This window comes from Silene latifolia, chromosome 4 (assembly GCF_048544455.1).
Source record: "Silene latifolia isolate original U9 population chromosome 4, ASM4854445v1, whole genome shotgun sequence".
NCBI lineage: Eukaryota > Viridiplantae > Streptophyta > Magnoliopsida > Caryophyllales > Caryophyllaceae > Silene > Silene latifolia.
The window spans coordinates 26613835-26638560 of record NC_133529.1 but is presented as its reverse complement, the minus strand read 5'-3'; the positions used below and the strand labels follow the sequence as shown (position 1 = coordinate 26638560).

The 24726-nt window shown below is 39.7% G+C and overlaps 1 protein-coding gene across 2 annotated transcripts; it reads left to right on the top strand.

Annotated features, from left to right (window-relative positions):
* Position 1: 1 nt before the first annotated feature.
* On the top strand, positions 2-4459 carry LOC141653320 (protein MHF1 homolog). 2 transcript variants are annotated; one of them, XR_012547383.1, is made up of 6 exons: positions 2-321; positions 405-476; positions 1199-1527; positions 2589-2669; positions 3358-3525; positions 3903-4459. XR_012547383.1 is itself a non-coding variant. In XM_074461043.1 (5 exons), the coding sequence occupies exons 1-4, from the start codon at positions 177-179 to the stop codon at positions 3504-3506; spliced, it is 447 nt and encodes a 148-aa protein (XP_074317144.1). In that variant the 5' UTR covers positions 31-176; the 3' UTR covers positions 3507-3525; positions 3903-4459. The 2 variants fall into 2 exon arrangements, 1 of the variants encoding a protein (XP_074317144.1); XM_074461043.1 differs by lacking the exon at positions 1199-1527 and having other exon boundaries at positions 31-321.
* Positions 4460-24726: the final 20267 nt, after the last annotated feature.

The window sequence follows — 24726 nt, the reverse complement described above, 5'->3', positions numbered from 1 at the left end:
CGAATTACCACCTAGGAGCTAGGACTCTAGGAGACTCGAAAATAGAAATTCGTGTTCCTAGAAGTCCTAGTGAACCCCCAAATCTCGCGCCTCTAAAATCCTCTTTTCTCCTAGATTTTCCAGTTCAAAAAAAAAACCTCGCAAAAAACCAATCAAAAATCCGCGAAAAATCGAAAATGGAAGCAGAAATGGAGAGAATAGGTAGCGACATAGAAATGGAGAAACAAATTGACGAACAATTCATTGATGAACATGATGAAGAAACTCAGCTTTTGAAAGATCGTTTTCATCTTTCCGCCATTTCCATTGCTCAATCTCAAGGTCCTTTCTCTTTTTCTATCTTTATCTCCTTCTCTTCGTTTCTCTTGATTTTCGCGATTTCTTACGGCGAAATTTCCGAACAGCGAAGGAAATTGGAATGGAGATTTCTGAGCCTATTGTTGCTTGCATTTCTAATTTAGCCTTTAATTACGCTGGTAATTCCTCTTCCTTCTGATTTTTCGTCAATTTCTGTTAATTTTGTTTGATTTTAAGGGTTTATGCTGAACGTATTGTGTTTGATAGAGTAATCTTGTATGTTAGATTGTTATATTGATTAGAAGTGCAGTTGTGAGCTATACTGCTATAAATTGCTGGAATGCAGAAAGTATGTAAATATACGGTGTCGATTAGGTTTGAATTAGGAGTTTTCTATGTTAATCGGTAAAGAATTCGGTATACCTCGTCCTCATCGCTGTTCAGTGAATGCAATCGTTTAATCTTGTATGCTAGGTTATGATGAATGTGTCGTCATTTCTGGAGCAATTTTTATGTCGGATTATTCTATTTCCATACGTTTGTTGAAAATATCTGAGGAAATGGAGGGAGTATTGAATAGGCATAAATTTATGAGCTATACTGAGATAGATTGCTTGAACATAGGAATTATGTAAACATTGAAATCATTCGGTGTCGATTTTGTTTGAATTACGAGTTTTCTATGTTATCGGTGTAGGATTCGGTATACATCGTCAATGTTCAGTGAATATGATTATTTATTCTTGTATGCTATGGAGCAGGAGCTCACAACACCAACAATGATCAAAACCAAACCCATAGTCCAGGCCAGGGTCACAGTCCAGCTAGTGTGTGTCCATTACAGTTTCAGGGTCCTTACAATGTACCATTGGGTCTGACCGTCTGACCATGATCTGTCTAGGTTAAGGCGTAGCTGGGCCACAACTTTGCGTAGGATAAGTTCTTCTAACAACTCCTTGATCACCAAGCAAAACAGCCAACAACAAAGCACATGGAGCCTAGTACTATTGTTACTGTTATTTTGTCATCTAGTCCAGTATTAGCTGTAATTTGACTGTTACTCGTCCTATCCTAAAAGGGGTGCAAGTGAGCATATAAACCCTGGTAACGTATATGTCATTTTCAGCTTATGAATGAATTAAGAAAAGCCTGCACTTGCAGCATTACACCTTTGTGGGAATACAAAATTACCTATGTGAGATTGTGCCAAAACCTGACCTTTGTGGCAGGGTCTGTTCTTTCCTTTTGTATGCAATTTCATTGTCTTTTTATTGCCTCGTTTGAATTCATGTCCTCTTATTTCTGGCTCTTTAATATCATCATATAAAGATTCAACCTTTATTCACCACCTCAAATAAATAAAGTTGCTGTTTTGTTTTTTTATCTTATTTACTTGTCAAGTTATTCTGTTATTAGTTGGTAATTGTCATTATATGCTCCAAATTAGCTAATGATGAATATGTCATCATTGCTGGAGAATTTCTGTGTCGGATTATTCTACTGCCTACATTCATTCTATTTCCTTATGTTTGTTCAAAATATTTGAGGAAAACTAATGAATAAACAACTAAATGTATTGAAATGGAATGAATGGATGGACTATGGCCTATTGAATAGGCATATATTTCTGAGCTATACTGCTATAGATTGCTCGAACGTAGGACTTATGTAAACATTGTAATCTTTTCGTGTTGATTTTGTTTGAAATTAGGAGTTTTTCTATGTTAATTAGTTTTGAATTGAATTCAGTATACCTCTTCGTCACTGTTGTTTAGTGATTATGATCATTTCTTTTTTTCCTAGCTTGTTTGTTTGTGTACTATATCGCCTGTATCTGTACACTTGAAGGCTATAAGTTGCATGAAGACGCACACTTTTTTGTTAATTAGGCAGTGTCGAACATTGAATACGCGTTTTTGTAGTTGTTCACGCATGGAGGCATTGTTATCTCTACCTAGTAAATCTTTCGGGGTTTTATCTGTGAAGAGTGGGATACTGAGCCTTTTGAAACTGCATCTTACTAGAAAATATACCATGCGCTTATATCTATAGTGATTATAATCATTTAACATTTTATTTTAAATTGCGACTTATTTTTAGGATAAGTTACTGTCAAATTGTTTTACATGGGACTTACGCCTTGGACGAGGGTTGTGTACTTGTGTGTTGCGTTTTGACTTGCAACTGTAGATTTAGTAGATTTAGCAGACACATATCGATTGTATATGTATCGATGGTATGTGTAATTGTGTGTATGACATGACAGAGATTTTCTTGTGTTTGTTTATCAGAGCATCTGGCCAAGGACCTTGAGCTTTTTGCACATCATGCTGGTCGTAAATTGGTAAACACAGAGGATGTTATACTTGCAGGTATGCCACACATGTCAATGTGTAAAGGATAACTTGGGTTATAAGATTCATTTTGGTTAGACAATCCCACCTTTCTTCCGATATATGCTTCAGTCCACCATTAGACAATCCCACCTTTCTTCCGATATAAGCTGCTGTCAACCTTAGCTTGATCTGCTGTTTTTATGTGATACAGAAACACACTAAGTACGAATAATCTCTTTACCTTGTTTAATTACCACTAAAACTACTTGGATAATTTAATGCCTTTGTTTTTTAGTACTCCGTATATGTCGCTCGTTTGTCTTATGCCCTTTGCCTCGACTATATATACATACCAGAACCTAAAGAATCTAAAGATCATATGTCGTTCTTAAGTCATATGCCCTTTGCCTTGACTATCTTTACATATCAGACATTCAGACCTTTTTGCTTTAGTCCTTTATTCCAGATTTCAAATGAAACCCACATTTTTCAGCTGCTATACTGCTACTCACTCCTTGGCAGCTATGTGGTCAATGTATTGCCGTCTTTCACTGATTGTATGCGCATATCTTTTTTTGTTATTTTGGAACAACTCACATTACAGCTGCCTTCATCTATTTAGAGTGGGATCCTTGTTAGTTATTACGATCAGGAAGTTAATTGTTTCTTTGGATTAAAGGTCAAGTCTTTTGAAAGCTTTTGATGTTCTTAAATTATGTTTCAGCCCATCGAAATGAGAATCTAAGTCTATCACTGAGAACCTTCTGCAATGATCTGAAAGCAAAGGAACCTCAGACCGAGAAAAAGAGAAAGAAAGCTCCGAGGAAGGAAGACAGAGCTACAACAAGTGCATTTCAGACAATTGATTTGTGACTTACCATCTCTCATACAGGTAAGCATTGATAATAAGGACGAGTTTTATTTTAACATAGTCATTATTTTCTAATATCTATAGGCGCTAACATTGTTTTACATTCTTATTGCACTATTGGAGTAAAAATTCCCTATTTTTTGGTCTGATTTCTGATGGAATAAAAAAAAGCAGCTCACTAATCTTATATTGTGATGTAGCAGTCATTCGATACAATTTTCAACACAAATTTTTTTATGGGTCATCAGAAACAACCTATATGTGTTGTTAATACAATTAGGGTAATGCTATTGAACAGGCGGTAACATTGAAGCACTCTAGTTTTACTTTGTCAACAGTATGATGTATAATTGTATGTGTTGCAGCTAATTTCATGCACCGCTACTAATGCACTGTAGGTAGTAGCATCGACAGCAGAGAAGAAACACAAATGACACGTCAGGATGCAGTCAAGTATGCCTGTCTAGTAATCCAAGTCCTTGAATTAGAGTTGAGTATATATTATATGAAAGCGTCTCTTATTAGGCTCTGTAGAATTGTAGATCACTGTCTAGCATGGGAACAGCTGCACCTTAATCCAAATACATTCACGAATTCACGAATTGTTTAGGAGTAGGTCGTAAGATAAAATATATGATTGAGTTTTGTGTGTGTTTTTAGTTGAAATGTTCCATTTCGATTCCCATGGTGATGCTCCTCCATTAATATGAAATGGTTTCGTTCTATAATTCTGATGAAAAATTATGAAGAAAACCACATATATTTGGTGGTAGAACTTCATCACCTTGAGCATCTACTTTAGACATTTGATCTAAAAATACACAGAAGTCGTTACCACCCCGGCAAACCCCTACTCTCTTGTCGGCTTTGGCATTTTTGACCTGTTCCATTGTATGGTGACTTTTCTTTTTAGATATCTTGATGTTTGTAAATTTTTAGGCGGCTTCTCCCTTTCTGTCTCGTTTTTATTTATGAAAGTTCATCGTTGTACATTGCTGTTTTGGGCTTCACTGCTTGACCTTCAAAGACCCAATAGTTGTAATATTCTGCTTGAATCCGATTACAAATTACGGAGTACTTCGTATCTTCTATAAATATTTCCTACAAATTGCAAATTTATTTATAGAGGCCTTGCACAATTACATCGTACCAATTAATTTGATTGACTGAAAATTAATTTTGTTTGCCAGACAAACCTGAATAACTGATCCCTGATGTAATATATTACCAAGTCAGATTAATCGCAAAAGAATGATGCACTTTATAATGGCTAATTCATGCTAGGTAGCATGAACACTCCTCTTAACACGTATCGGACACCTTTAAAGTCGTGTTTGAATTTCTATATTTATGTAGGCACGTGTCCATGGTATTTGGACACTCCTCGGGCATGTGCCCCATGTTATATGGAATTATGGAAACACCTTCAAACGGAATCAAGTAGAATTTAAGGTGAATGGTGTGTATTGTTTTAAGGTGGAACTCAGGTATCATTTCGTTATCCGATGGAATATAACTCCACCGGAATATCGAATTTATGGGAATTAAGTTTCTACATGGGATTCATGTGAATTGGCTAAATCCGTTTGGTTGCCTATGTAGGAATTCAATTACACGGGAGTTTGCAATTATCTAGGAGGGCTAGGTAATGAAACTCCTCCATTGTTGAAAACTCCTTTGAAAAATTGAATGCCTACATTATGGCAAAAAATGGGCAACCAAACAAGTCCCAATTTTGTAATTCATGGGATTTTTCTTTACACGAGGAATGAGATGTCGAATGAGATTGATTAGAAGATGGGTTTGGGTGGTAAATGAGAATGAGTTATACTTAATGTCAAGTATTACCTTCAATTATTTAAATTTAATATTAAAAATTTCTACAAAATTAAAATCGTAGTTTACAACTATTAAATATATACTCCCCCTCATCGAAACCAAAGGTAACAGTTGTTTTATCGCACTTGCCGAGGTACGTTTTGCAACGTGAATATATTTAGTTACACATTATTAAAAATTATAAAAATTTGATATTCTTATAACATTCATGACGATAAATCAAATAAGATCTCACATGACTATATTTTGTCTTATAGATTAAGAATAATATCAAAGATTCCCTACGACCATGAATTGTGCCAAAAAGCAAGTATTACCTTTGGTTTGGATGGGAGGAAGTATATATTTTAGTAAATTTAGTTAACATGCTCCGTGTTCTAAATTACATGGGATGTCATGTCACGTATCTATTTCGTTTCCGTATCTGTACTGTTTTTATTTTATTTTTATTTTTTTTGGACAAAAACAAATAGCATGGCTTACAAAAGAGCTTCATGAGCAAGGTTATGAGCTATCCTATTCACTCCCTAGGACAGAAACTAAGAGAGCAACAATGAAAATGAGACACAATAGACCTAATATCATGGATAATTGTGGACACGGGGGGCTCACGGCGTCGCTTGGGAAAACAAGCGTTTGCATTTGTGGAGTCGCCACCAATTTATTGTGGAAAATTGGAAACCGTTCGAATACTTCGCGTCATGTCAAGACACAAAGTAGTGACATAGACACTAAAAACTCGTTACCCTTAGCATTCTATGTCTAGAAAGACTCTCATGGATGCCAATGAACACGAATGTTCACAGAGATCTGGAGTAAGGGGTGAGGGTACGTATTAGGAAGCTCTTTTGATCGAACACTTAATCCTGCCTGCCTCGATAGCGGCCTCTACTAATGATCAGTGAAAATCATCTATATTTGATATGTTGTCGATTATATGCATGCAAAGCAACAAACAATGTTTCAATCCTAGCATGTGAGAATTAAACTAAGTCGGTGGACACGTAATTAGAAAACAATAGGTCGAAGTAGAGATTTACATTGATTGCATGTGAAAACAAACGATAATAAAGATATAATAAAATACAGTAATTAAAAATACAATAATTACAATGGTTTGATGATGATTTACGTCGAAAATACATTTAAAACGGATAATTTGAGAAAAAAAAAAAAAGGAAAATAATTAAAGGTAGAAAACGGACAGACAAATAATGATATTACAATTAATACGTAAAACTAATAAACTAGGTCAAAGCAGAAACGGAAGTTCAGAGACAGAAATCACTCCGGAACAGGCGCAGTAGAGCTGCGTCCCTTGGAAGAGGCGCAGCGGTCACTGCGTCTGTTCCTGAAGTGAGTTCTGGCTGTGAAGCCGGAACTGCATATCGTTAATGTTCAATTGTGAATTTAGTGATCGATTATTGGCATTCGACTCAAGTAGAAGTGATTTAACAGGTTATTTACATGTAAATTGGTCATAAAAGCAATAAAGGACAAGTTTAAATGAATTAGAACTAATTATAGACTAATTATGAATTTTGTTAATATAAATTAATCAGGTTTGCTAATACAAATTAATTAGGTTTTATTTATGCAATTTAATGGTGACGAACTGATAAAAAAAAAAACAAAAGGCGAATTCTAGAGATTTGATATGAACGAATCTAATCTCTAAAACCCGGGTTTGATTTTAATGACGAAAACCCGCAAACATTGATTACTTGGGATTTAAGTAGGAAATTAAGGGTGATAAAAATAATTATGAATTGTAGGTTATAATTATTATATACGAATGAAAAAGAAGAAAATAAGAAAGAAAAACGAAAGAAGACGAGTTAACGAAGAACAAAGGAAGAAGAAGAAAAGCAGAAACTGCGGCAACCTCAGGAAGAGGCGCAGCAGATGCTGCGACTCTTCGAAAAGGCGCAGCAGTTGCTGCGTTTCTTCTCGACGTCTGCCCTCTGTTAATCCGTGAAAATAGGTTTGATAAAGAGGTTTTATAAATCGGTTTTAAATATGCTTTCGACGTAAACCTTACAATAATTTACAAAATAATGAAATACAATAATAAAACATGGGATTTACACCCTCAGACTTACATGTTTGAAGAAACGAGATTGACTAAGTTAACGATTAGTGATTGCTCGACTCGAATGTATGATGAAAGTGCCCTCGTAAGAGGAAATAAATTAAATTGATTAAGTTGATTGAGTGGAGTTGGTCAAATTGGTCGGTCATGCAAAACGAGGCTGGTACTCAGAAGGATCCGAGCTTACGTGGTCGAAAGTTCAAGCACGTAGACGCCAATAAGCAAAGAGCACGGTCTTAGAATGCAAAGGGAGAAGAGAAGGGTGGACACTCGCGTGAGATATATGTGAGGCCAAAAGTCTCTATTTATACTAACCACACGGAGGAATTAGGGTTTCGGTAAAACTTTGGAAATAAATCTCGAAAAGATCTTAAAATACGCAGAAAAGGGCTGGGGAAGAAGCGCATCAGCCACTGCGGCTCTTGGAAGAGGCGCAGCAGGTGCTGCGTCCTTTCCCCATGAGTTTCCTCTTGCGGAAGAAAAATTTTTCGCGTTTCTGTTATGGAATTGCGGTAGATCTCAACTTCCTTATTGTTTAAAATATAATTTCGGGATATATTTTGCCAAAAGATTAAAAAGATTAAAATATGGAATAGAAATATCCGGAATATTCCAGAACATTCTGACTTTGCATTTTAAACGGTTTATTAGAAAATAAAGACGGTTTTTAACCCGGACTCCAAATGAACTCTAATTACTATCAAAACGACCGTAACAACGCGTAGATGACGACCAAGGGGTAGACACAAGTATTTGAGCTATCACTTGACGATAAACTTACGAACTGTCATAAATCGTTCCGTGTACCAAACATGCGGCCCAATCATTACCGGGTGGCTTGCGGGAGGTGCAGAAATTAGGTATCTACAGAGCCCCCACTTTGACTGAGACTTGGACAAGGCGAAAGTCAAAGTATAGCCATCAGGTCAATCGAAGGTTACAACCTGACGACTATGGCGACGCGAGGCGGCTCAAGGGGTCTGAGCCAAGGACCTGTCATCGGGAACATTTTAGAGTCTGTCGACTATCGAGGAGGGTCGTTTAAAGTCCATTAGACTACGTAAGGAAGCTCGCCAGCCATAAAAAGAAACCATACATGAGACTTCTTTCTCGAGATGCTTCCGGAGGTGCGTAGGAGCTATGGGTAAGCGTAAGAGCTAAGACTAGGACCTAAAGGATATATAAAGGTTGTGCTAGGGGCGTGGGACCCTAAAGGAAAACATCGGCGAGAAGGCGGCCTAAGGGTAACTAAGGCAACTTCGAAGGAGTGCGATCCTATCGGTGAAGGCTAAGTATAGGAACATGGGTAGTTGGCGTGAGAACATCTAGAAGGAACAAAACGTAACATATTATTGAAGGTAGCAGGACGTCGGTAGAAACTGCTGGGGTAATTTGCTCGCGTCGGTCTCAAGCGAACTCCATATCTTGAGAGGTACAATCGGCTGTCATGAACTCTCGCTGGGAAAATAATTGAGGCGTTTCGAAACACCGTCGGAGAAAACCTGCTCGTTGTTGCAAGCGAAGTCTTGATAAAATACTGCGACAATTCACAGTCTGCTCAAAAGTACGTGTCCGGACGAAGAGTAAATATCAAACGGACCAAATATGCGATATATGGTGTTGGAGAAGAGGCGCACTAAAGATGGGCCCACGAATAACGAACTTGTAACGAACTTTTGAAAATTGAATTGGAGGGAAGCTGAGGAAGAGGCGCAGCACCTGCTGCGTCTTTTCCTGGGTTCGTCCTTGTCTGAGTAAAAACTCGACAGAACCCGTGTTTATGTTATTATTCATAAAACACAAAAATTCTCTAAACTCTCTCAAATTCCGTCGACATTCCGCCAAAACTTGATCAAAATATTGCATTTATTATGACTAATCGAGGTATGTGTCTTATTCTTGCTTAAACATCCGCATTTTGCTTAATTTTGAGCCGAGAAAATTAGGGTTTTCAACCCAATTAACTCGAAAATTTGGGGCGTTTCCCCCAAACGAATTTGCCTTATAAAATTGACATTAGAAATGGATAATTGGTAATGTAAGGAACATAACCATCTGTTCTTTTCGAATTTTCATTGAGTATTGAGCATTTGAGTAGAATTGAGACGGTTTCTCAGCTGTTTCGTAAATTGCTTCGAAAATGGCCTTAGAACTGCCCATTTGTGTTGAAATTTGGTATTTGGGATCCTTGTGTGATGGGTAAACTTCCTACCATCTCATATTTTCGATTTGTGACGGCTTTTTCAGGACATTTTCCTAGGGTATAATCGTCGTTATAACGAAATGTTGCCGAAATTTCGACTCAAACCCATGACTAGGCTCGAATTTAGACTTGACTTGACTCATTTTACCACATGAGCGGTCGGGTTTCGAAAAAAATGGCCAAAGATGGCGAGAAAAGAGCTATTTTTGGAACTTGAAAGGCTTGAAAACACCTTGACTGAGGCTCGCCGTCACTTGACGCGGCCTAATTTATTCTAATTTTGCAAGTGACGTGGCTTCTATGTCGGGGAGGGCTCCCATGGACGTGGATACTGACTTCGACCCTTCTCTTACTTTCGAGGAGGTGTTAGAGGAGGCGTTTGCTGAGCAGGCTGCCGAGGAGCAGGCTGTAACATTCCGTTTGATGTTTATGACTGTCTTGATAGTGGATTTTCTAGTGGATAATAATTTAGTGAAACGAAGCTAGCAGCGTTAGTGGACGGTAGTTGGTAGTGTATGGAGTTGGTGTCGGGAGAGTCTATGACGTAGTTGATACGATATCGTGAGCCATGTTGTGGAGGTAGGAATAGTTGGTGGAGTTGGTGTTGAGAGTTCATGTTTTATAGGTTGGGGTTTTGTTTTGAGTTCTTAGTTGCGTTGTTGTGTCTTGATCGAGTCAGTATGTTTGTTTTATGTATGGGTTGAACTTCGGGGACGAAGTTCTTTTTAAGGAGGGAAGACTGTAATACTACGGTTTTATGAGTCTCGGGGTACTCTATCGAGTAGGCCTTACTCTGTCGAGTAAGGGTGAGTTGCGTTTTAAAATAGTTTCTGACCTGTTGGGTACTCGATAGAGTAACTATGATACTCGATCGAGTAAGGGGGCACTCGATCGAGTACCTTAGCTACTCGATCGAGTAGCCGCTTCTGAGGAGTTATTTCTCGGGTTTCGTTAATTATGCGATTAAGGTATATAATCTTTTCTGTCATCATTCTAAACACTTTTCAAAACCTAATTTACTGTCAAAGAGAGAAAACAAGTACGTTCATCCCTTTAATCGCATTGTTAGCAAATCCCGGAGTTTGGAAGGTCGGTTTTCATCGTTTGTTATACCGTTGAGATCCTTGCGTCGAGGGTAAGATCTATGTACCCTTTTTACTGTTTTTCCTTTAAGTTGGTTAAACCCTAATATGGGGATTTGAGGGTTTTTGTGTAGATTGTGATTTGGTAGTGTTTATATGTTGTATGATAGGAGAAGGTTTTGTAGAAGATGCTTTTTGATACAGCTGTAGAGACCGTCTGATAGTTGTGCTTTCCAGGTAGGGTTTACCTACTCAGTATTAGTTACATAATGTGTGGTGATTGTGCTATAATTAGTGCTTGTTGATTGGTTTCGTGACGGTTGTTGATTGATTGTTGTTGATGGATGTGATTGTTTGTCTCTGGTTCTCGAGATGCGTTCTTGGCTGAGTGGAGTCACTTGCGGGAGTTGCTTCACGCCCTAGTTTCGCCTCCGTGGAACCCGCCACAGGAGAGGATGTGCACATTAATGGGACAGGGTTATCGCTCGGTATGATGAGCGGGGCTTAGGTGAGAACGGCTGCGGTCCCCCACTGGCAGGGCTGGTCCAGTGGACAGTCGGTGGCGGAGGTTGATTGGAGTGGGTGTGATTGTGTGTGTGACCGTTTGAGCTGTGTTGTTTGTTGTGTTGTTGGATTATATAAATTGTGTGATTAGTACTGACCCCGTTTAAAAGTTTTAAAAACTGTGGTGATCCATTCGGGGGTGGTGAGCAGTTGCTTGACAGGTATATCTTGGATACGCGTGGGATCTAGCTGGGGATGGAGTCATCACATATCAGAGTCTTTAGTCTTCCGCTGTGTTTGTTAAGACAGTTCCATTCAGTTGGTCTATAGTTTGAGAACAGTTGTATTTTGCTTACAGTTGGTTTTGTTATGTAATCACTTAAACTTATTTAATAAAGTACGTTTCCTTATTGTCTTATGATTATCATTGCCTCGGGTAACCGAGATGGTAGTATCCTTATACCTGAGTGGTCCTAGTAAGGCACTTGGAGTATGGGGGTGTTACAAATGGTATCAGAGCGACGATCCTGAAACCTGTAACCAATGAATCTAATGAATATAGGGAGTCAATTAAAATGAACCCGGGGTAAAGGTTGTAGGAGCTAATGCAAAAGCTTGGGAGACGTCCTAAAGTCGCGAACTTGCCCTACAATTTTGAACCGGTCACCATGGGATATGAGTCAGGATCGCTATGTGTTTATCTTGTGAATTATGTACCTATATGGTGATGTGTGGCATGAATCAGTGGATGTATGTATGTGTAGAATGGGAATGTGTAGAAAAGATGGTGATGATGTGATTTCGTAAGTTATTGATTGAAAGCATGATAGTTGTTTTACGATATGGCATTATAGAGATACGGGAGGAAAATTTGTTTGATTTGAGTTATACATAGAGTTATGTATACATATATGTTGTTGGTAGTGTTGTACGAGTTTATATAGCTGAAAGTTTGAGTAAGAGCATGAATAATTGGTGGAAAAAGATGATAAGTGTTGCATGATAATATGATATTTTTCTTTTTTTTAAGCATGTTGTATGATGGAAGAGATGTTATAATTTTGTTATGCTAGTAACATGTGAATATGATACTTGATGTCATATAATTGTAATTTTGTTTACGTAAAGTTATATAATAAAAACATGTGGGTAATATGTGATTGGTAAGTTGAATGATATATGTGCATCGAGTTATTTGTTGCTTGGCTTTTGAAGATAGTAACATATGACTAGGAATACTGGTTTTACGAGTTTTGTATTGGTTTTGTTTGCTTGGTTGTTGTCTAAGTTGTTTGGAAGTAAAAATCAAATAGTTTTGTCGTCTGATTACAGCAAAGTTGTCTTTAAACTGTTATAACTTGAGATGCATAAATGATTTTGATGTGATTCCAATTGGAGGTGATAGCTTGTCCTTTTACGATTCTAACGATAGGTCACACGCCCAAATCGACCAAGAAACGAGTGAGTTATGACTGTTTTACGAAAACTGGACAATGCTGAGAATTGCGTAGGGTACTCGATGGAGTAGCCTTGGCACTCGATCGAGTAGGGGGGCACTCGATCGAGTACCTCAGTTACTCGATCGAGTAGCACTGGTGATTTGTTTTACGTGCTTCTGACCTTCACCTACTCGATCGAGTAAGTCCCTTGCTCGATCGAGTGGCATGTACTCGATCTAGTGACTCCTGTTTTGGGTCATATGCTTATCTTTTGACTTCGTTGCATATTATGTTTAATTCAAAGTGGTTATTTTGCTTCTTTATGCATTGTTTTACATGTATGTTGGTCTTGATACGTAAGTTACCCAATCTTATGGGGTGGTGAGTGGCACCTTTTGGTGAGTATGAGTTTGGTGGGAGGAGATGAGCTATATGTGGTTGCGATAGATAGTGGAAAAAGAAAAGAAAGATCGTTATGGCTTAATTGAGACATAGAGCATGTTTTCTGAGTTGAGAAGAGTGATATGATTGTGTGTTGAGTAACGTAAAAGCAAGTGAATATGGGCAAGGGATGATGTGAGTCTAAGGAACGTGAGAATAAAAAGATTGAAAGTAAGGATGTGGATAGTGGCAGCTTAAGATGTGTAAAGAATTATGGAGGGAGATGGTTAGGAGTCGTGTGTGTTATGGATATATGTAGTGAAAGTTCGTTTTAAAGGGGGTTGAGAAGGGTGGTAAACAGTGAACTTTATGGAGACATGTCGCGAGGTAGATTTGTACACAGTGAGTGAGTTTAGGAGATTTGGTTTATTAAGAGATGAAACTACTGTGGGATTTCCTTGGGCATTTAACGGTATGAAATGAATTCTGAATTCTAAAGAGGTACAAAGGAGATACAATTGTTTAAACAGTGAACGTTGATTTTATGGATAGATTACTGGCAAATGTGAGTGATAGCATAATAAGAGAAGATCCATGGTAAGAAAGAGTGAGATGATATCGATATAAAATAATGGGATTTGAGTTTTGGAGCGATGAGAAGGTAATTGGTGCACTAAAGGGTTAGATAGAAGTAATACGGAGTTGAGCTATTAAATGGTATTGTTGAGTATAAAGAGAAAAGAAGGATAAAAGTAAGCTGAGAAAAATGTTCACCGGAGTTATGTAACATAAAAGTAAGGAATCGTCGAGACGTATGATACTATCAAGAGTAAGTAAGTTAATGGTTATACAGAAGTTTCAGGACAACATGATTAATCACGAGTTTCGAGGAATTAAGGGAGTAAGAAGTTGGTAGAATATCTGCATGATATGAGATTTTGGTGGAGAGTTAGATGATGACATAATTAAGAATAGTATTGGGAAGAATGTTGAGGTAATTTTGTTGATGGATTCGATGTTCGTTATTTGGGATGTTAACCAGAGATAGGAAAGAAATCGTGATGTTTAGAGATGAGTGTAAGAGGTTTGATGTACGGACAGTGGTAGTATTATGGTTTGTGACTAGTGGTTAAGGGTGATGGTATATTAGAAAGGTAACAATTCTAAAGAGGTTGATTTTGCAGAGACCAGATTGCTATGTATGGTTGTGAGAGAGTATAAGGTGTGGTTATATGAGGCGGTTGTTAGTAGTTGAGTATTACTAGTATGGTTATATTTGGCATGAGTTGATGGTTATGCGAATGGGAGAACGTGTTATGAGGGGCATACGAGTTAAGCTCGGGTTAGAGGTAACTTTTATAAGGTGGTAACTTACGTGATCAGGATTGACTGGTTGGATGTGATTACGGGTCTGTGATATATATATAAATGTTTGTGTGAGGTTTTGACCTCACAAGACGTGATATGGTGTGATTATCATAAAGTTGTTATTTGAATGTTCTGTAATGCATGTTGGGTACGCTAATCTAATTGAATGATGATTAAAAAGGTAATAATTTGAGTGATCTGGCATGACTGGTTATACCTGTTTATATTCATGATACATGTCAATCTGTGATAGGGTAAGGGGATGATATTCATGAGGTTATTATCTGTTTAATTCATAAAATATATTGCGTTTTGATTTAGTAAAGTGGATTTGAGTAAGTTTTCCTTGTCTGAGAAGTTATTCTGAGTCAGTGTTTATGGGAATTGTATGTAGTTGTGATGTCTATCGATGTGGTGGTTGTGCCTCGGGTGGTGATCCGGGCACGGTACATAGTGTGGTGGTGCGGGTATTTTCGCACTGCGGTGTGGCTGTTGGTGGCGGTGTTGCGATGCCGTCACCGGTTGTGGTGGAGTAGGCGGGATGATTATGATACGAGTTCTCAAAAGTACATATCAGTTATACATAGTTGTTGTTTTGTTTGTTGTTGTTTCCGGTGAGTTTCAGTTTGGACAGATAGACTGTTGTTTTGTTTGTTGATGTTTTCTTTACCAGGTTAAGTTTGGGAATGAGGGTAGAGTACGATATGAAATAGAGTTGTATATGTTTTCGTTGTTGTCATGGTATAGTGACATTCTGTTGATGGGACACGGTTGTGAGAGGTTGTTACAGTAATTCTGATCTTGTTCTAGATAAGGCTTTCGTAGACATGGTAATGACAAGTGATTCGTAAAACATGTGTGGTAATGACTTGAAAGATGCAGGAGGTTCATAATCCTTTGTGGAGACAGTGAGTGTAGGGTGTGTTGGGGGAATTAGTGTCATGTTAAGTTATGTATGAGTTTTGCGGTAATCAAGGAAATAACTTGAGGATCTAGTGTGAGTGTACATAACGAGTGTGGATCGTGAGTTATGCTTTTGGGAGATAGGTGCTTTACATAGAGAGGTATGTTGTTTTGCAGTAATAATGGAGAGTTAGTATGGTGATTTTGCTACGAGTTTTATGGTATAGGTTAGGTGATGGGCCGAATGAGTTGAGATATGAGAAATGTTTAAGTAAGAGAGCTTTGGATATATACATGGCGAGTGTTTAGATTATATGTGGCTATCTTTGACATGCGGTGGTGATGAGGATAATGAGACGATATAGCTATGATTTAGTATTAGTGAGTTACGAGGACGTAACATTTATCTTAACAGGAGTAGGATGCGATAAAAGAGATTTTGATGGTTGTACATATGGTGGTATATTTTTGGAAGTAGAGTGTTGGTGTAGCATAAAGGACGGATATTTGTTTTGATTTTATTAAAGGTCATGACAGTTGGATGATGATGTTATGAGTGTGAGTAATCTTCGAGGACGAAGTTCCTTTTAAGGGTGGTAGAATGTAACATTCCGTTTGATGTTTATGAGTGTCTTGATAGTGGATTTTCTAGTGGATAATAAGTTAGTGAAACGGAGCTAGCAGCGTTAGTGGACGGTAGTTGGTAGTGTATGGAGTTGGTGTCGGGAGAGTCTATGACGTAGTTGATACGATATCGTGAGCCATGTTGTGGAGGTAGGAATAGTTGGTGTTGAGAGTTCATGTTTTATAGGTTGGGGTTTTGTTTTGAGTTCTTAGTTGCGTTGTTGTGTCTTGATCGAGTCAGTATGTTTGTTTTATGTATGGGTTGAACTTCGGGGACGAAGTTCTTTTTAAGGAGAGAAGACTGTAATACTACGATTTTATGAGTCTCGGGGTACTCTATCGAGTAGGCCTTACTCTGTCGAGTAAGGGTGAGTTGCATTTTAAAATAGTTTCTGACCTGTTGGGTACTCGATCGAGTAACTATGATACTCGATCGAGTAAGGGGGTACTCGATCGAGTACCTTAGCTACTCGATCGAGTAGCCGGTTTACGGGGAGTTATTTCTCGGGTTTCGTTAATTATGCGATTAAGGTATATAATCTTTTCCGTCATCATTCTAAACACTTTTCAAAACCTAATTTACTGTCAAAGAGAGAAAGCAAATACGTTCATCCCTTTAATCGCATTGTTAGCAAATCCCGGAGTTTGGAAGGTCGGTTTTCATCGTTTGTTATACCGTTGAGATCCTTGCGTCGAGGGTAAGATCTATGTACCCTTTTTACTGTTTTTCCTTTAAGTTGGTTAAACCCTAATATGGGGATTTGGGGGTTTTTGTGTAGATTGTGATTTGGTAGTGTTTATATGTTGTATGATAGGAGGAGGTTTTGTAGAAGATGCTTTTTGATACAGCTGTAGAGACCGTCTGATAGTTGTACTTTCCAGGTAGGGTTTCCCTACTCAGTATTAGTTACATAATGTGTGGTGATTGTGCTGTAATTAATGCTTGTTGATTGGTTTCATGACGGTTGTTGATTGATTGTTGTTGATGGATGTGATTGTTTGTCTCTGGTTCTCGAGATGCGTTCTCGGTTGAGTGGAGTCACTTGCGGGAGTTGCTTCACGCCCTAGTTTCGCCTCCGTGGAACCCGCCACGGGAGGGGATGTGCACATTAATGGGACAGGGTTATCGTTCGGTATGATGAGCGGGGCTTAGGTGGGAACGGCTGCGGTCCCCCACTGGCAGGGCTGGTCCAGTGGACAGTCGGTGACGGAGGTTGATTGGAGTGGGTGTGATTGTGTGTGTGACCGTTTGAGCTGTGTTGTTTGTTGTGTTGTTGGATTATATAAATTGTGTGATTAGTACTGACCCCGTTTAAAAGTTTTAAAAACTGTGGTGATCCATTCGGGGGTGGTGAGCAGTTGCTTGACAGGTATATCTTGGATACGCGTGGGATCTAGCTGGGGATGGAGTCATCACATATCAGAGTCTTTAGTCTTCCGCTGTGTTTGTTAAGCCAGTTTCATTCAGTTGGTCTATAGTTTGAGAACAGTTGTATTTTGCTTACAGTTGGTTTTGTTATGTAATCACTTAAACTTATTTAATAAAGTACGTTTCCTTATTGTCTTATGATTATCATTGCCTCGGGTAACCGAGATGGTAGTATCCTTATACCTGAGTGGTCCTGGTAAGGCACTTGGAGTATGGGGGTGTTACACAGGCTGCTGAGGAGGAGGCCCCGAGGCGGTCACCAGCTAGCGAGGGCACCCCAGTGGGCTGAGAAATTGGATGGCTGACATCTCATTTTGGCAGCGGAGAGTCACCTGTCTTATAGGACGGTGAAGAGCTTGGTAAATCTCAAACTCGTCACTCTCTCACCATCTTTCTTTACTCATTTATTTGTCGTTTCATTTCTCTTTCACTTCGAGCTAAAGATAGCTTTGCGTCTAATCGATATAGGAGGCTGAGAACATGAGGTCCTTTTCTGGCTACACGACGATGATGGAGGCTTACGGGAGACTGTCGGAGGAGGAGTAGGCCATCATCGAGCTTGGAGCTTTCAGAGCTTTGGTTGGAGCGTGGAGGGTGATCAAGGGAAGGAAGCTTCGGGCTAACCTTTGCCTGATTTGAGCCTTCCTTGATCGGTACTGGGACACGACCTCGACCTTTCACATGCCTTTTGGCGAGGTCGGGGTCACGTTGGAGGACTACGACATGATTTATGGTCTGCCGTGTGGAGTGGAGGCTGTGGTGTGGCCGTCGACGGCCATGAGGGTGGACTCGGTCGAGGCCAGGAGGCTGATCGGCTGGAACCTAGCGGCGAGTGCTACTACGGGTTAGTGCCGAGCTCCTACGTCAGGGATTACTTTGCGGGCAAGACCCCGACGGTGGTGACGATGGACGGGAGAGAGGTGGCTCCTCCTCCTTGTACTGCGGAGAAGAGGGCTCGTCTGTGGCTCTGGTGGATCTTGTCTTCACTCTACCTTGTAGACAAGGGGGAGAGGCTGTCGACGAAGCTTCTTCCCTTCCTTTCTGACCTGAGTGACCTAGGTCGTTGGGACTGGGTCACTCCTGGCTTTGCGGTCCTCACCCGCTACATGAGGGCCATGGTTCATCCTGAGCTGCTGGAGAAGGGGACTTCTCCCGCTCCTGTCGGTCCTGGACTGCTGTTGGAGGTATGAACCTTCATTTCGTATTATAAAGGATCATTTATTCTTCTTATCGAATCGTGAAAGATCGTCATCGATTATCTTGTTTTGCAGGTGTGGGTGTACTCCTACTTTCCGGGCTTCGCGCCCAAGAGTACGGAGCCTGGGCCGAGGGCTTATCCCGTTGTGAGGGATTGGGTGATGTGTCGTAGGAAGAGCCAGCGCTCTTCTTACGATGTCTGTCGACGAGGCGTGAATGCCCTGAAGCTGAGTGACGTAAGTACTTTTGAATCACTTTTTCTTCATTTGTTTATTCATTACTTCTTTAGAAGCGATCGTAAGAACGACCTCTTGTTTGCTTGTCTTAGTGGGCGCCCAGGCCTTGGGTGGACTACCTTAACGCCCCTCCTTTCGTAGCTGAGGTTCTTCAACCTAGGAACTCGAGCCGGTTGCTGTTGAGGACGTCGATGGGTCCAGTGTGGTATCTGGGCGAGCGCTTGACTCGTCAGTGCTGATGCTTTCACGATTCCCATCTATCCTCCTCGGACGATGTTTAGGGAGCCTTCTGATGCTGAGAGGGAGGCTGACCTGGCAGATGTCGGTGGCGACGCTCTTCTTATTCCTGGTGAGGATTACTCTGCGTTCATTCGCTAGAGGCAGGCGTACTGGCCGGTCGTGGTAAGTGCTTCATTTTCCCTATTTGAATTGACTTGATAAAATGATGAATGATCATCAAATAAATACTTCATTTGAATTTTCAGGAGGTTGAGGAGGCGGGCGTCGAGCCCCCAGCATACCCCGAGACCCTCGAATATACTGACACAGCGGGGATGACGACGATCTCCGAGCTCCGCGACTTCGGCGAGGCGGTGACATATGCTGGCCTAGAGGAGTGGCAGCACTTGGTTAGGAGGGTAAGTTCCCGATTCAGTTAGCTTTTGTTGTTGTATAAGAATACATTTGTCCATTTTATTGAAAATCTTTGTTTATTGAAATGCAGGTGACGCCGTCTCGGCACGTGGCATTATGGAGGGTGGCCAACCGGCTACGGGCTACTGCCATTGAGGCACTTGCTGGTGGTCGAGGTCGACAGGTATGATCCTTCCATTTACTTCATTTTGAATTTTGTAGTTTCCTTGTATTTCAGATGATTGAAATGAGGAATTTCTTTGTCATTTGCAGAGGGAGCGCGACCTGGAGAGTGAGCTAGCGCAGTCCCAGGAGGAGACGGCTCGCCCGCTGAGGGAGTTGGAGGTTCGAGACGTCGAGATTGCCGCTCTCGAGGCCAGGGTCACCGAGCGAGGTGGCGACCATGAGTAGTTGTCTTTGTTTTTTGTTGCTTCCGTCGCTGTCGTTGGCTGTATTGTAAACATTTTGTACATTTAGGACTTCATTTAGGACTTGTTTTGGACTTGTTTTGGGCAGGAGCCCCCAGTTTGTTGTACATATAACATTTTGGTTGTATATATGATGGCCTGAGTGCCTTTGCTGCTGGGTTGTATGTTCATTCCTGCAGGTTAGCTTTGAACAGGTTTGGTAGATGACGGTTTACGCCGTCATGCTGCCGAAATTCTCATAGAAACGGCACATAGAACACATAATGTACATATGGCTTAAACTAGCGCAAAGCAAAGAAAAGACCTAAAAAATGCAAAAATTTGCCCAGAAATGAGCGAAAAAAATTGGCCCAAAAATTTGCCAAAAATGACCGGACAGTAGGGAGGGCTACCCCCTAGAGAAATGTATAAGTTTGAAATGTGAAATTTGAAATGAAATGTGAAACGGGAGTGAAATGATTCCCCCCAAAAAGAAAATAAAACGAAATGGGTAAGTGTGCTTATTTGACGAAAATATCGATTTTGTCTTGAAAAGCGTGCCTGGAAAATTAGGAAACATAAAATATGGTAATTTGACGGAATTACCAAAATAATAGCCTATTAGGAATAGGAAATTATATCAAGAGGAATTAGGAAAGATCCAACACGGAAAAATCACAGAAACCCTCTGAGGAAAAGGCGCAGCACGAGCTGCGACCCTTCGAAGAGGCGCAGCAGGTGCTGCGCCATTTCCCCAGTTTGCCAGTCCTGACGGATTTTAGGAAACAACTTTTAGTATAAATATAAACACCGATGGAGCTTTTATTCACATAATTCTTCCGTCCTTCTTCCGTCTATTATATAAAACTTTCCTATTACATAGAAAAATTTACAAATCATGGATGCCTTAAAAAATCTTCTCAAAGATTGGACAAATGAATTTACAAACGTCGAGAAGCATGATATGGGTGCTTTCAATTTGGGATCAATCTTGAGTCTGAAACTGGTGAAGATTGTAAAACCATTCTTGGATGCTTGTCTCGAATATTAGGACCCTAATTTCCATGTATTTGCCTTCCTTGGAGGCGATATCTGTCCTTTTCCTGAGGAAATTGCTGCAATTGGAGGATGGGACCCAGAAAATATGCCTGCTATACCCTCTAGCTCTCAAGGGTACAAAAACAAGTTTAGAGATTTGCTTGGACTGACTAAAGCCGAGGTTGATCGTCTTGTAACCTCAAAAGGAGTCCGTATGCTCGATTTTATTGATCGATTTATAAACAGGGAAGATCCTTCTATCTCTTATGTGGCGAGGCGTAGGGCATTCGGGTTTTGCCTACTGCATGGTTATGTCCTCCAAGGGCATGTTGATAAGGAAATGAGAGGGGATCCTCGTTACTTGAGCTTGATTGAGCAAATGGAGCTGTGCAGGAGCCCAGCTTGTCTGTGCCTAGGAGAGATCATTTTGGGGCTGGATAACAGGAAAGCCAACCGCGAGCTTCCTTATTTGGGAAGTCCCATCATTTTGCAGGTAAGAACCTCCATGTACAATACCAACTGTTTTCTTTTTTTTTTTGGTTTCTTCTATTTTTTTCCCTTTTTTTTATTTTCTTTTTCTTTTCTTTTTTTTGGTTGGATACTAATTCCCGTCTTTGGTAGATTTGGCTCATAGAGCGTCTGCGGTTGATCGAGCCCCCAGCTAATGTACCCGGATACCATGCTCGTTCGATTGCGATGAGGATCAGGATCTATATGGTTGACTTCACTCGGGTTTGCAACTATTGGGAGAACAAGCTGAAGAATAAAGGTGGTCCCTTGATCAGATGGGTTGTGCTATGGTGGCATCTCAAGTCAGTTACTGGAGTGTCATCTTTAGATCCTACTCGATCGGTACGCATTCCTGGCTTTGAATTCATGGTATGCATCTTCCCGGAGAGACTGATGAGGCAGGTGGGCCTTAAACAGAGGATTCCTAAGCTCGATACTGTTCCTCAGACTACAATGGCACATACTGCCGAGAGTCGTAGAGAGTGGGCTCTCAAATGGGCTCAGAGAAACATGTGATTCTTACATCCTTCTGTTAGTTCATTGTGGGTATCAGATTCTTATTTGCAGTGGAGGAAGTCTAGTACTCCCGAGGAGCGCGAGAAATTGAGGAAGCGTGAGCCTGTTGACTACAAGATCCGTGAGGTAGCAAAGGATAACCAGAAGCATTTGACTGAGGGGGAGGAAGAAGCCGGATTCCGAGTTGTTCATCCGTCGAAGAAACCGAAGACTTCTCCTGCCGTAGAGATGGTTGTTGATCGAAATGGTAAAGCTAGACCGCGAGAGAGATCTTTGGTGATCAGGTCCGAGATAGCACAGGAGCGTCCGGCACGTGGTCGAGATAAAAAGTATGATAAAAATGACAAAGGCAAGGGAAAGATGGAAGAGTAGCCTAAGTCGTAGTATTATTTATTATTATTATTATTATTATTATTTGTAATAAGTGGTGGGGTTTTTAGAATCCTAGCCTTTTTATTATTAGCATTTTTATTTATGTGGCGTACTATTATTAAATGAATAAAAGATTAATTAGTTATGAAACTATTGTGATTTCCCTTTTATTATTCTTGTCGAATTTCAAATGCAAATGCAAATGTCCTTCTATTTACATTTAAAATAATGGGTTGTATCCTGTGAAGGATTGCCTACGTATTCATTTTAAAAATGAAATCAAATCCTTGCGCGTAGTTCGAGTAAATGTAAAAGAATAAGTGTTCTAAGCAAGAGCTTGTAGTGAACTAGAAATTGAGCATGAGCCTTACTTACTCTTAAAAACACAATTTGATTAATTTGATGATATGAGGATGATGAATTGTCTGATAGGCTTGTCGTGTATCTATGCAAAGATAATTACCCTAAAGAACAAGATAATGTAGCAATAGGGGTCGAACACAAGGAAACGGGAAGTACGTTGTGAAATGCTATGGAAAGATTCTTATCAAGGTCGATTTCGTTTTTCGTTTGGTTTGTTTGTTTGATGACTAATAAAAACTATGGTGTGAATTATATAATTAAAAGGGAGTCTAAAGGGTTCGGGTCACACATGCAAAGGTAAACATATAATCATGATAAATTTGGTACTAATAACATTGTCAATTGTTTAGGCTTAGAGATACCCACCTTACGGCATTAGTATCAACCATAGACCGAGTCCTAGAGAAACTCTCGTCCATGACTAGGTCGTCCTACTACACATGCTTAGTCTAATTCAATTCCGTGCCTCTCGACTTTAGAACGAATGAACAAACTTAATCTACGATTACGGCCGATAACCAAAGATTAAACGTGACAATGCAAACATGTGATAGAAACAATTGAACAATATTATTATCAACCTATTTAAACATGTTATATATTTGATTTTGCATGGCTCCCATAGCCTTTAGACTAGGAAATTTAGCTACTCATATTGGAATATAAATTGCAAACTATATTATAAGAAATGCTAGGCATTATTATGTGATTTAAATAAATTAGGTGATATAACATGTGAAAGAAATAAAACTAGAGTAATATAAATAAAATACTTAATTATAAACTATGTATAACTAAATAAAATTGTAAAATTATGAACTAGAAATAGAAATACCTTAAAAGAGATGAAGTTGTATGGAAGAAACAAATAATAACCAAATGCTTGAAGTTTATTAAGAACCAAATGTTGATGACTACAGGATTAAGTTATAATGAAATCTAAAATGAAAACTATTGAGAGAATTTTATTGCTTAAGGCTATATATGAAAATGAGACGTGAAAATTAGATACCCTAAGCTATGAAGTGGCTCCCCTTTATATAGGGGAGCAAAGGTGAAACATAAGAAGCCTAGAATCATGCAGCCCCGATCGGGGTCGTGTGATTTCCGGTTATTCTTCTTAAATCCCTGATTAAATGCTTGAGGAATCCCAATGCTCGTGCTTTAATGCTCCTTAATCATCCGATAATGTTCTAAATTCATAGCATCCTAAGCTTCTTGGTATCCAATGCTTGCACCTTAATTTGGACCTTCATTTTGGGCTTGACTTTGCATTAGGCTTCAATTGTAATTCTCACTTCAATCCATCAAATCTTTATGAAAACACCCATTCAAACACTCCATGCTAGTACAATATTGGGTCTTGTTTAGCTTAGTGAACTTGGTGTACAAAATGATAGGAAAAAGCCTCTAAATACTTAGATTCCTACAAAGACGTAACAAACACAACAATACACCTAGAACACAAAATTAGCTCAAAAATATACTATTTAAAGTATGATAAACAATAGAAACCGAGCTAAAATGAGGGGTAAAAATATATATAAAATGAACACATCATTGTCAAAATGCAAGAGCAAGGTGACATGAGCTTTATTTCAGCGGGCCAGGGGCCGTTTTTATTTCGTGTCACATGAGCGACACGTGGGTGTTACGCGTGGCTCGTTTTTGTCCTATTCTAGGCATAATATCGCTTTAGTTGGTCGAGGTTAGTTGGGTTAGCAAATTCATTCCCATATAGGTCCATGATTCTAACCGCACCCCCCGGGAGTATGGACTTGACCAAGAACGGTCCGGCCCAGTTGGGTTTGAACTTTCCTCGTGGATCGACAGGTAGAAAAGCTCTAACTGATTTGAGGACTAAATCTCCTTCTTTGATTTTCTAGGCTTAACCCTTTTGTTAAAGGCTCGTCTGATACGTGGCTGATATGTTTGCACATTATGTAATGCGCGCAATCTTCGTTCATCCAAGAGGATGAGTTCTTCATATCTATCTCTTTTCCAATCGGCTTCTGGAATTTGACTTTCGAGTAGAATGCGTAGGGATGAGATTTCTAGCTCAACTGGTTGCACAACTTCCATGCCG